The sequence below is a fragment of the Ictidomys tridecemlineatus genome, chromosome 15 (assembly GCF_052094955.1).
Source record: "Ictidomys tridecemlineatus isolate mIctTri1 chromosome 15, mIctTri1.hap1, whole genome shotgun sequence".
Taxonomy (NCBI): Eukaryota; Metazoa; Chordata; class Mammalia; order Rodentia; family Sciuridae; genus Ictidomys; species Ictidomys tridecemlineatus.
The window spans coordinates 45,189,306-45,202,142 of record NC_135491.1 but is presented as its reverse complement, the minus strand read 5'-3'; the positions used below and the strand labels follow the sequence as shown (position 1 = coordinate 45,202,142).

Sequence of the window (12,837 nt, the reverse complement as noted above, 5' to 3'; positions counted from 1 at the left end):
CCAGAATTATGCAGGAATCTCACAATGTGTAGTGAAAGAAGCCAGATCCAAGAGAATATAATGTATGATTCTTACGTAAAATTCAAATACAGGCAAATTAATCTATGGTGTTTGAAGTGGGTGCGGTGGCACAGCCCTATAATGCCAGCAACTTGGGAGGCTTAGTTAGGAGGATTCCAAGTTTAAGGCCGGACTCAGCCACTTAGTGAGACCCCATCTCAAATTTTTTAAAAAGGACTGGGGGCATAGTCAATGGTAGCACTCCTTGGTTCAGTCTCTAGTACCTACGTCCTTGCCACACACACAAAAAGAAGAATGGTGGCTAGCTGGAGGGAAGGGGCATCTGAGAGACTGGCAATGCTGTTTTGTGTCCTTCTCTCTCTCTCTTCCCGTCATCCTCAAAATGCTTTGCAGAGCGATAGTTTGCAGCCTCAGGAACTCCTTGCTCATTATGAACAAGGCCTTCCTGACGAAGCAGGAAGGAGAGGACACCTGCACGGTAGCCTAGGAACAGAGTGCCATGTGAGGAGGCTGAAGGGAGACTAGAGGTTTGAGACCTGCTCCCCAGGCACAACTGATGGCGATGCAGCACGGTGTCTTCCACAATTAACCCTACTCTGCTGCAGAGCCAGGAAGGCAGCCAGCTGGGCTCAAAGGCCCAGTTCCCCAACCTTCATTCCTCAGAGACTGTGGAGGCAGCCAACCGGGATTTAAAACCTGTCCTTACTGCCGATTGCTCCAGTGACCCCATTTCACAGCTAAGGGGAAGTTATCACCAGCTGCTTTTCAAGATAGCCATAAACACAGAAAATAACTAACATTAGACTGTAAGTTCCCCAAGAGCAAGGGCTTTGTTTGGTTCATTGCTTTAGACACAGTTCTAGAAGAGTGCCTGTAATCACAGAGGCTAAATAAATGTTTACTGAAAGAATGAAAACGGCAGAGCCCAGAGTAGGGGCTCTGAACTGAAAAGCAATTTTATACCAAACACCAAAATAATCACCTTCAAATTAACTTATGCTCAGGTTCATTATTGAACTTTGACATTCCCTATGGTTAGGTTTCCATCATACCCAAAGGCTGACTGAGGATTCATTGAACCTGCTGAGGGGTCACGCTGATGTCCTGGATCACTATGTCATTAAGCTACTTCTCTCAATAGCTCACGGTTAAGGATGGAGAGATCACCATAGGTCCCTCACTCCTAATCACTACCTGAATCCCAGGCAAGTTCCCACCTCCCACCTCTCTGTCTTTGCTTCCAGACCACACCTGAAGACCTGTGGAACCTAGACTTGTAGGGGTCAGGGTACGGGAACATTCCTGCTCTATTTCTCCAGATTAATCTCTTACTCTTGGTCTAGTCATGCCCCCACACTGGGAGCCTCAGAGACTGTATCCAAGCCAGCTCCCTCTACAGAAATGTTTTTGGAAAACCCTATAACAGAAAGGAAGAAATGTCTAGGGGTTATTATTGGTGGCTGTGGGACTCAGGATTCCAGCATTCCACTTCATTCCATCCACTTCCTACTTTCTAGTATTAAAAAAAAAAAAAAAAAAAAGCCAGGAACTCAGGAATCAGAAACTTTCATTTAAATCCCCACTGGTCCCCACAACAATGACTTTGGTGAAACCACAACCAGTTAGATTTCTTCTGTAAAATGGGCTGAGCTTCATAAGATCATCATGATTTGTGCAAATACCTCCTGGGCATCCTATTAAGTACCATGTCCTAGACACATACCAAGAGGTAAAAGCCATGCCTGGGAGCCTCCAAAAAAATCTGCGAGCTGTTCAGCCTGGAGAACTGAATCCATCATTTGTGCCTCTGTTTCCCCACCTTTAAAACCTCTGCAGGGCTGGGCTTCAGAGTTTCTGAAGTTCCAACTCTGAGATTAAGAGCTCAAGTTACTTAATATTTACCTTTCCTGCTTCAAGAGAATGTTAGGAGGATAAAGCAAGCTCAGAGTTGTAGAAGGACTTTGAAGGGGAAGAAACACATGCAAACAAGGCATTAATTATATCAGATAATTTCTTTGAGCTCAACTTCATAGACACCCGTAATATTCATAACCCAGGGGCAAACAACAGGGGCAACTGTTTCTTAGCAATATGAAAACTGTTGTCAGCTTGGCCAATCTTGAGAGTTTGTATGTGCCTGCAGGATAACCCTTTCAACTGGCTGAATTCAGACTAGAATGCCTGTTTTAAGAGTATGGCAGTGGGGTGGGTGTATTGGTCACTGAAGACCAGGGGGGGGAAATATCCATAGTTTTTGTTGGGGACTCTCTATTTGAGTTTAAATTTTTAATTATATTTACTTTTTAAGAGATGGGAGTCTCACTGGGCACCGGTGGCACATTCCTATAACCCCAGCAACTCAAGAGGTTGAGTGAGGCAGAAGGATTTCGAATTCAAAGCCAGCATCATCAATTTAGTGAGGTCCTAAGTAACCTAGCAAGATCCTGTCTCAAAATAAAATATAAACTTATGCAGCTCAGGGTTGAAGTGCCCTGGGTTCAATCCCTGGTACCAAAAAAAAAAAAAAAGAGAGAGAGAGATGATAGTTTCATGTTGTCCTGGCTGCCTCTGAACTTGTGGACTTGAGGGATCCTCCTACCTTAGCTTCCCAAGTAGGTGGGATTTATAAGTGCACATCACTGCACCTGGCTTGGGAAATGTCAACTTATAGAGGCCAGTTGGGCCTAGAAAGTTGCCTTTAAAGACAATGTGATAGCCCATTTCATGGGAAGCCTGCCCCAAGAACCAGTCATATTAGCAGAGAGGCAAGGTGAGCCAAGCGCATTAACCCACGCTTTGTTTTTAAACCCAGGTGTGTTCCTGTCACAAGCCCACCATTTTCACAATCATAAACCAGACATCCGAGAAAGCTGAATCTCCTCAAAAGGTTTAGAATGCCTTACGTCACTGGGAAGCACTGGCCAACTCAACCATGAAATGGAAAACTTGATCACTGCTTCCCCCCAGCAACCCCAAGCCTGGTGAAGTGACGGCTAATCTGATATTTCTTGCTTCAGTAAAAAAGATAAGGCACTGACAACACTCAAAACCATAGCCTGCTTTCAGACTAGAGCAGAGAACTTGACAATGGAGGGGGGGAGGGGTGTGGATTTGGCACAGGTCTGGGTAGCAATAAAGCTTCCTCAGGGAGCCGGAATTGGATTTGGGGCCCTGCCCGAGTTAACATTTTTACAGGTTGGCTCAGTTGCAGTTTGTTAGCCAGCCAGTAATAAACTCATGTGCAAGAATTTAAAGTTTATGAGGCATGGCCTCTTAATGTCTCTACTCGGCTCCCTACAGCCAAGGATTTAGGAGCCTGGCCGTTAATTGTTTTGTCAACGTGCAGAGTTATTTGGGAAAAGATTTTTTTTTCTTTTCTCTTTTCTTTTCTTTTAAGCCTTTTACAGACCCAAGGACACTCCATCCTCTTTTGCAGAAACAAAGGAGAGCCATTGGTCTCCCAGCACTGACACCCCACATTTAAGCAATGGGCACTTGTACCTAAGTTAAGGAGCACACTGATGAAAGTACTAGGAAAATACGAGGAGCCAGTGGTACTTAATATTTTGAAAGCCAAGTAAAGTATAAATCCCTCCTCAGAGAAATGCACAGGCAAGTTCTCTGGAACTCCACCCAAGAATCCTGGGTTACACCCCTGTTTAAGAACTTGGGTTTGATCCCAGGGAGAAACCCCCATTGTCTTCTCCACTTGGAGGGAAAGAACCTCCCACCAGTTGGCAGCTGCTTGGGTCTCATGACACACTTGTTCTCCGCACCAAAGTGACCCCCCACTCAAGTTTTTGAGGGCAGGAGGAGAATAGTAATAGAAGATCAAAAATGTGCTTTGATCTCTATTCCGCTGTCTCCATAGCCCAAGGCCGCTGGCTTGGGACACTACTCTCCTCCTGCACAAGTGATCTAGCATCCCACTACCAAGACTTTGGGGGATGCGGGTATCCTTTGTGCGTGGTAGCTTCAGCCCAGGTGTGCCAGGCCGTTTGCAGGCACGCTGGCCCTCCGGGAAGGGCAGGGTTAAGAGTGCATTCCAGCTGCCCGGGAAGAAGGGGGACGGGGGAGGGGAGCGCGGAGAAGAGAAACAGACCCCGTCTGTCTGTCGGAGACACAAAGCACGGTTCACAAAGGGGGCCCTAGAGGGGCGAAGGGGGCTGCCCGGGGCACGGCTCATCCCCACACCTGCGCGGGGGTTGGGGAGGAATGTGGACGGCGCATTCCTCTGCTGAGGCCAGTCGGGGAGAGCTTTCCACGTCGGGGCTGGGTGAGGGGGATCAGCCGCGAGGCATCAAGGGGTCAAGGCACGCAGTGGCTGCGGGGCCAGGAGGAGCTGGACGTTAGAGGGCGCTACGCTGTCCAGCCTTTTCCGTTAGACATTTACTCCCATCCCAAACTCCAAATGGCTTTCTGTGTCTTTCCCGATTCTGAGTAGGAGCCAGAAGTCCCCTACTCTACCCTGAACACAACGTGCTAGATCACAACGCAGCAAACCACGTGTGGTTCCCCGCACCGAGTTTCAACAAGAGCAGGATGGGGGGGTGGGGCGGTGTCTTACCTTTTCTCATCGCCTGGCTGGGCTCTGGCTCCTCGCCTCCTACCTCCAAGGGCACTTCAGACTCCCCGAAGCCCACCCGGCACGGCTCCGAGGCCGCGCACGGCAGCCAGCAAACCTGTGCCTGAAGGCAGAGGGGGGAAAGAGGGAGGCTGGGTCACTGCGTGCTCGGACCTGCATACCCTATTCCGAGGAGTCCTTACCCGGTATCCAGGACTACTTTGGCCCCAAGGAGCCAAGCCCGGGCCATCTGCCGACGCCGCTGTGGTGTCCAGACCCCGCCCGCCCTCCAGGGAGCAGTCCCGACTAGGGCGAGGGCAAGGCACAGGAGTACCTGGAGTAGTAGGAAGAGGGACGCAAGAGGCCCACTAAGGAACCCCATGGTTGGAGAGAGAAGGATGAAGAAGCTGCCGCGACAGCAGAACTGTGCTCAACGTTACTCTCAGAGCCGCTTTGAGCGCCGCGACTCTGGGGAGCCGGCGGGAGGAGGCCAGGTGAGCGCAGGTAGGCGCTGATTGGTCCAGCGTCACAAGTTCCCGCCCCCTCGCAGGTGGGGCCGAAGCCGGCGTGCTGAAGGCACTCGCGAAGCCCCTCTTGTCGTCCCTGGTGACCCCCAGAGTTCTTCAGCTTTTTAGGGGCTTTTCCTGCAGGGACTCTTCAGTCTCGCAGGTCCTGGATTCGAAGGGAAAAAAGAAAACCCACTCCATTCCTCAACCTCCGCAGCATCAGAAGACAAACGGTTCTTTGCCTTGCGGCAACAGCGGAAAAAAAAAAAAAGTAGAGACACATCTGAACACTACTGGAAACAGAGGCTCCTCATTCATGCACCCGGAGGCGCACAGTTATCCAAAGCTTTGATGGAGGCCGGGTGTGTCCCCCACACCCGGCTACAGTGGAGGTTGCCCTCTCCCTTTTTCTCCACTTCCCCTGACTTCCCCTCCGCCCCGCCCCCCCGCAACCGGGAGGACTTGGGGTTTAAAATTGGTGGTGAGGTCCCCAGGGACCACGTTACCGAATCTGATTCTACTTGCAGGAGAATCTTTACTTCCGTTTTACAGATATACAAATGGAGGCTGGGAGAAAAAGCCCCAGAGTCTGGAAGCCCTAGTAGTACCAAAGGGCGAGAGGCTGGTTATTGGTGATTGACCCACCATCTCCAGCAACATCACCCTAATATAAATAGTGCTTTCTCAATTTTATGTAAAACGTAAATTTTTAAACGCAGTTTTTATTGGTCTGAAATACTGGACATAATCTAGTAAAAACTGTTTGTTGTGCAGTGATTTCTCTCTTCAAAGATCTCTCCTACACTCTTGCTGGGAGATAAATGGAGCAGCTGGGACTCGTTCCTCTACGTTACTCTTTCCACTACGTTAGACACGAAGGGCTTTCCTCTTCGACGCACTCAAGTGGGTTCTGGGCATAGAAAGGATTCTGAGGCTCAGTCACTCCACATGTCCTTTCCCCAGTGAGACAAGCTTTCCCGACTAGTCTCACACCCTAGTTCCTTGAACCTCCCTCCCCTCCCCTGCTCCCTTGAGAACCCCAAGATGATGCTTCTTCATCCCCATGCACCCCACTCAAATTTAAGGGTTTGAGGAGGGGACTGGGCAGTACAATTATAGATTCTCTGGCCTTCAAGGACTAACTTGGTAACCTACCCGTCCTTTTCACAGGCCTCTGGCCAAGAGGTAGACCGAGAGGAGTCCTTCCTCTCTCTTGCCTGACCTTGGCTCTGTGCCCACACTGTCTGGGTTCGAACCATGGCCCCACCACTTACTAGTGCTGTAACTCAGTTCTCCATCTGTCAGTGGAGCTATTACTCCATTGTAATAATGTCGTGATGCCTTATAACAGCTACCCTCTAAAGGTTTGCACTAGGAAATTAACAGGTTTAAAACACTAAGCTCAGTACCTGGCAGGGAGCGAGAGCCCAATGTTGCCTGGTATTCTAGGATCCGGCTCATTTGGCCTCCTCCGCCTCGCCAGCCGTTTCTCTCTGGGCTGGAAGAATTCTGCGCCTCTCTAATCCCGCTCTCCGTATGGGGGCGCTTTCCAAGTCCAAGGGGAGCAGACGCTTAGCGATGGCGCAGGCCCAGCTATCCTCACCTCGCAGGTTCCATCGCGCCCGCCCGGAGCCAGGCGAGGCCATTAGGCGGACAGTTAAACACAAACGAGCCTCGGGATACAGGTCCTAATTAAGTAAACACCCGGCTGGAGGGCTGTAGTGCGCGCTCATTTCCGCCTCCTTCCAGGGCACTCAGCATTCCCGGCGCGCAGGGTGGGGGAGCAGGCAGGGAGAGGAGGGGAGAAATTGAGAGTAAGCATTGGAGCCTGCCACTGGGACCACACCGCCATCTTCTCCGTAGCTCCCCTAGTCGGTCGTTCATTCACATTTATTCATTTAACTGAATGAATGTCTATTCTGAATTTCAGTTAAATTTGCTGACAGCCTGCTGGGTGTCAAGCCCTGGGGATGCATTAGCGAACAATACACACGTCCTTGCACCCTTGGTCTTTCCATCCCAGAGTGTAGAGGGATGTAAACAAATAAGTAAATATGGAATAGGTTAGGAGGTAATATGTACTGTGTAGAAGAACAAAAACAGAATGAGAAGTGCGGGTTCACCAGTAGGAGGTAGGGCTGAAAGCAGAAAATAAAGCCATGCAGCAGGTGTTGCCGGGAGGGTCTTGCAGGAAACAGAATTCTGTTTGGGGAGTTCAAGTCCTCTTGAAAGGGCCAGAGGAATGGCAGGGTTCAGCCTGGGCAAAACAGTCAGGCTCCTCTTAAAAAAAAAGTGGGGGGAGGAATTAGAAGTGGTATTAGAAGTTCAAGGATCCAGCAGAGGTAGTTGGAGCATGGGAACCCCCTCTTGAAGGCAGCTATGGTGGAGAAAGACATCTCTACTGCCCAGAGCAGGAGATGCAGGGAAAAAACACCCAGCATCTCTCTCCTCTTGCTCTTCTCCTGGTGTGAATCCACCAAAATCAACCAGAAACTTGAGGGCAAGAAAGGCAGGTGATGGAGTCTGAGAGGTCATTCTCCCAAGGCTTTCTTTCTCTTTTTCTTTCTTTTACCTTCTTCTTCCTCCTCCTCCTCCTCTCTTTTTTGTGGTGTGGAACCCAGGGGCTTGCACCTGTCAGACAAGTGTTGTACGACTGAGCCACAGTCTCACCTTTGCCACCAAATATTCTAGTGGATGGGATTCAGGGAGCAAACAAGAAAGCCCAGAGGTCTAGCCAAAACAAGGACGTTTGAACAAGGACTCCAGGCAAGCCATGGAACAAGCCCCAACTAAGCACTTGGAGGGAAAGTATTCCAGGCAGAGAAAATGTGGCAAAATGCCTGGGGCAGCAGATTACAAGGAACAGCAAAAAAAGCTACTGCGGCTGGAGTAGAGTGAGCAAGTAGGAAATGAGTCAGAGGGCTTGGGAGGATAAGAACCAAATCTTGTAGAGCCCCACAGATCATTGTAACTTTGGCTTGTACTTTGAGAAAGGAGGAAGCCTCTGTTGGTTTTGAGTGGAGGAGTGCTGTTGAGAATAGACTTCTGGGGACCAGGGCAGAAGTCTGTTGGGCTTTCTTTCAAACATCTGGGTAAATGATGGAATGGCTTGGCTTGAATTTGTCATTGTGAAGGAGATAAGAAAAAAAAAGATAAAAAAAAAAAAAAAGAAGAAGAAGAGGAAAATCAGAACCAGACATGGTAGAACACGCCTGTAATACCAGCTACTTGAGAGCCTGAGGTAGGAGGAATGCCAATTCACAACCAGCCTGGGCAATTTAGCAAAACTCTGTCTCACAAAAAAAAAAAAAAAAAAAAAGGCTGGGGATGTAGCTCAGTTGTAGAGTGCTTGCCTAGTGTGTGCAAAGCCCTAGGGTGGATCCCTTACACAGTAATAAATAAATAAATATTCTAAAAATATTTTTTTAAAAACAATAGAATTTTACCATATGATCCTCCAGTTCTATTTCTGGGAGATAAATTACCCAATAGAAGTAAAAAGAGGGACTTGAAGAGATACTTGAAGAGAACATAGATACTCTATGTTCATCATAGCAGCGTATTTGTAATTGCAGAAAAGTGGGGGCAACTCAAGTGTCCATCAACGGAGGAAGGGATCAACCAAATGCTTAACAGATACAGATTTTTCATTTTGTAAGATGAAAGAGTTCTGTGGACAGATGCTGGCAACAATAGCCTAACAGTATGAATGTACTCAGTGCCACCGAACTGCACACTTTAAAATGGTTAGCATGGTGTAATTTGAAGGTATTGCTGATTGACTGAAGGATTGGATGTGGTAAATGAAGGGCAGAAGGATTAGGGATGACTCCAGTGTTTTGGCCCTGAGGAGTCAGCAGGATGGCAATGTCATTTCCTGAGATGGGGAAGACACCTAGAGTAGGCACTGTCAGGGCCCCTGCTCAGAGTCCCTGGGATCCCTTTTATGGTTTCTGAGCTCTCGCTCTTGGCTTGTGTGCTGATGTTCATACAGCCTGCCCTGTGACTCTTCTGTGGCCTGGTCTCTGGTTACTGGAGTCCCTTTGCCCTTGCAAGGAAGTACCCAAAAGTTTAATTCTTCAGTCCATAGCCAGTGGCGCAGGAGTGTGAGAGCCCAGCTATCTCCCCTCCAGGTGGGCAACTTGGAAATGGAACTTGCACTCGAGAGCTGTGCTATGAGCTCAGGCTGATGCTACCCAATGTGGGACCGGGTCTGCAGTCATACCCTGTGTGATCTCTCCTTTCTTTTATTCACCAGTTTCTTTTGGAGCACTTCCTTAATAAGCTACTCTGGGTACCTGAATCGTTGGCTTCTTGGAATCCCATTGCAGGCAGGACATGCTTGGGATGCGGGGAGACCAGAATTTCCATTTGGGGGCATGTTTAGAGATGCTTAACAGTGGCATGTTGAGGAGGCTATGGTTGCATGCACCAGTTCAGGGCAGACTTTGGGCATGAGGATATTATTTTGTCAAGGCATGTCAATTCTGGGTCAATTTATGGTGGAAGGTGTTCCCATCTGAATAGAATCCTGGGCTTAAAGGCCTTCCCATCTGTGTTCGTCAGTTTTTCTGTTACTATAACAAAATACCTAAAATAAACAACTTATGGAGTTTCAAATCCATGATCTATTGGCTCTGATGCTTTGGGCCTGTAGGGAGGCAGCACATCATGATGGGAACACAGGCAGAGCAAAACCCACTTTGTGGCCAAGAAGCAAAGAGAGGAAGAAGGTGGGGCCTGGATCACACAGTACCCTTCAAGGGTATGTCCCAATGATCTAAAGACCTCCTACTAGGTTTCAGCACTTTCCTATAGTGCCACCCTAGGGACCAAGCCTTTAACACAGGGGCCTGGGGAGACTTTTCTAACAGAGCATAGGCTGAGACTTTTTTTTTTCTTCTAGTACTGGTGATTGAACCCAGGGCCTTCCACGTGGTAGGAAAGTACTCTACCACTGAGCTTTACCTCAGCCCTTTCTAATTATTTTTATTAAGACAGGGTCTCGGGCTGGGGATGTGGCTCAAGTGGTAGTGCGCTCGCCTGGCATGCGTGTGGCCCAGGTTCGATCCTCAGCACCACATGCAAACAAAGATATTGTGTCCGCCGAAAACTAAGAAGTAAATATTAAAAAATTAAAAAAAAAAAAAAAGACAGGGTCTCACTAAGTTGTCCATGTTACCCTCAAACTTGTGATCCTCCTGGCTCAGCCTCCAGAGTAGTAGGGATTACAGGTGTGCACCACCGCGCCTGCCTGGCTCTTCCATTCTTTTTGTTTTCCCAAAGAATTGTCCCTCCCCGGTGTTTCTTGTGTTTCTTGTCTGTATGTCACATTTAAACAACTGTGAAATCTCCGTCACTGTTTGTTCTGAGTGTCTCCTCTGCCTCATTCTCCACCTTGTTCCTCCTAAGAAGCTCCTCAGGTTCAGGCTCCAGGGCTGTTAGGGGAGACTTCTCCTACAGCACCCAAACAGGGACATGCCCTTGGCACTGAAGTTAAGCCCCTCAGACCTGAGTTTGAATTGCAACTCTGAAAATGACTGCTTGGTGACCTGGGGTGAGTTACTTAACCTGTCTAAACCCTCTGGAGGTATATCATAACTCCTGCTTGGGTGTGGATGAGATTACCCCAAATTAGACTCTTGCCCTGCACTTGCTCCTCCCACAATTTTCCCCATCCTTCCCTCACCCTCTGACTCATCACTCCTCCCCTGCTGGCCTCCCTATGTTTCCCCCAAATGCCAGGGGGGTCCTGTGTCGGGTTTTTTCACTTGTTCTTCCCTGGGCCTGGATTGTCTTTCCCTCCATGTCCTCCTGCCTCACTCCCTCTCTTCCTTCAGGTCTCTGCTCAGATGTGGCCCCTCAGAGAGGCTGTTCCCTGACCACTCTGCACAGAGAGCACTCTCCTGTCACCCTACTTTGCTTTTCTCAGAGTACTTACCATGCCTTGGTTTATTAGTTCATATATAGTTTTTTTTTGAGAGGTAATAGCAATAATTAAGATCAAGGACTCTGGTGTCACATTGCCTAGCTTCAAATCCTGAATCCAGCTCTACTTAACTGTGAGACATTGGGCTGGTGATTTCTTTTGTGTGTGTGCATGTTTGGTGCTGGGGATTGAACCCAGGGCCTTGTGCATGTGAGGCAAGTACTCTACCAATTGAGCTATATCCCCAGCCATGGTCTAGTGATTTCTAATCCCCATGTGCTTCAAATGTTCCCATCTATAAAATGCCTTCCTCAGAGGTCCTGAGTTCATATTTGTAAAGCTTTTTAGAACACTCAAACACAAAGAGTTCATCTCATTGTGCTTATGGTCTCTCTCCCACTATCGAGTGTGTCCTCAGTGAGAGGCAGGGAATTTTGTCTCCTTTATCCACTGCTATAGCCCGGGTGCATAGAATAGTCTGGTGTAGAAAAGATATTCAAATATGTATTGAGTGAGTGAAACCAACAAGATTATAACTGTTCAGCATCCAGTGGGTGCTAGGTGCATGGGAGAAGCAAAATCAGTGTTGATCCCTGACCCACCACTCACAGCTCACGTCACAGTCAGCCAATAGAAGGCAAAGTGTTTTACAAAGAGTCATACAGATCACACACATCATAAAAAGCAAATTGCTGCCATTTTCTGATTACTCACTGAATACCAGACTCTGTGCTAAGTACTTTCATGTAGTTTTTTTTGTGTGTGTGGCACTGAGCATTGAACCCAGGGCCTTGTGCATGCGAGGCAAGAACTCTACCAACTGAGCTATATATATATCCCCAACCTCATGCATGATCTTATTCTAATCTTCATAATTCTACAGAGTAATTCATATGATTCCTACTTAACAATGAGAAGATTGAGGTTAAGTCCCCTGCCCAAGGCCACATAGCCAGGGCAGAGACAGAGCCCCATTCCAACTCAGTTCTGCCTCACCCCAAAACTCATTGCCTGACTTAACGGCCAACCTGCTGCTAAGATTTCCTAGAAAAATGAATTTGGGGAACAGGTCCACAATCCCTGATCCTTTTTCTAAGACTGTCTCAAAATAAACATATTTGCCTTTGGTCCAAGGTTAAATTCTGGGCTCTCCAAGAAACATTTAGATAGAACTTTTCTTCCCATTTTTGGTAGTAAAATTCTAAAAGCTTCACTCCCACAAAGCACACTTATGAAGATATGTCCTGACACAAGTGGGTGTTTTCCAGTCTTCCAGGAAGTGGCCTTAAAATGGGTGAGTCCCTCTTTCCTGCCACTCCTCACCCAGGGCTCTGCACAAATGATTCTACATTCTTCCTTCTTTGAATCTATTCCTCCACTTCCTGGGGCCCTCCTTTCTGCCCCATGACATCACCGGCCAGCTCTTCCCATTCATTACTCCTGAATTACTCTTTTTAAAGGTGCTGAGGCAGCCAATCTGCACTGAGAAACTGAGATCCACGTGCCTTCCCTTTCCCTGAATCTTGGGCGGAGCAATGCTGCCTTCAGCGCTCAGTGCTGGTGCATCTTTGCCAAGGCCTGAGCTGTCAGTTTGCAGAGACCAAGCATCTATGTATATGTGTATGTTGAGGACAAGGAATCGATTAATCAATAAGCACTCACAAAGCCCTGGATCTCAGTGATTGGCTAAAGCCTAGAGACCCTTGACAACTTTAGGGTCAGAAAGCACCTTGAAATAATAATTACAACAACAAAATAACAATAATCTGCCCTCAGAACTATTTTTCATCCTTCCCTTGAAAGTCAGGATGGCCCCC

The 12,837-nt window shown here is 48.0% G+C and overlaps 1 protein-coding gene across 1 annotated transcript in view; it reads right to left on the bottom strand.

The window, feature by feature from the left end:
- The window catches only part of Cdh3 (cadherin 3), a 46,168-nt gene extending 41,091 nt beyond the window's left edge, over positions 1-5,077 (bottom strand). The window contains exons 1-2 of the mRNA XM_078032581.1: positions 4,920-5,077; positions 4,589-4,709 (exon numbers count right to left, since the gene is read on the bottom strand). Of these exons, the coding sequence (XP_077888707.1) occupies positions 4,589-4,709; positions 4,920-4,967 (169 nt within the window). The 5' untranslated portion in view covers positions 4,968-5,077. The remainder of the gene's footprint in view (positions 1-4,588; positions 4,710-4,919) is intronic.
- Between the last annotated feature and the right edge of the window lie 7,760 nt (positions 5,078-12,837).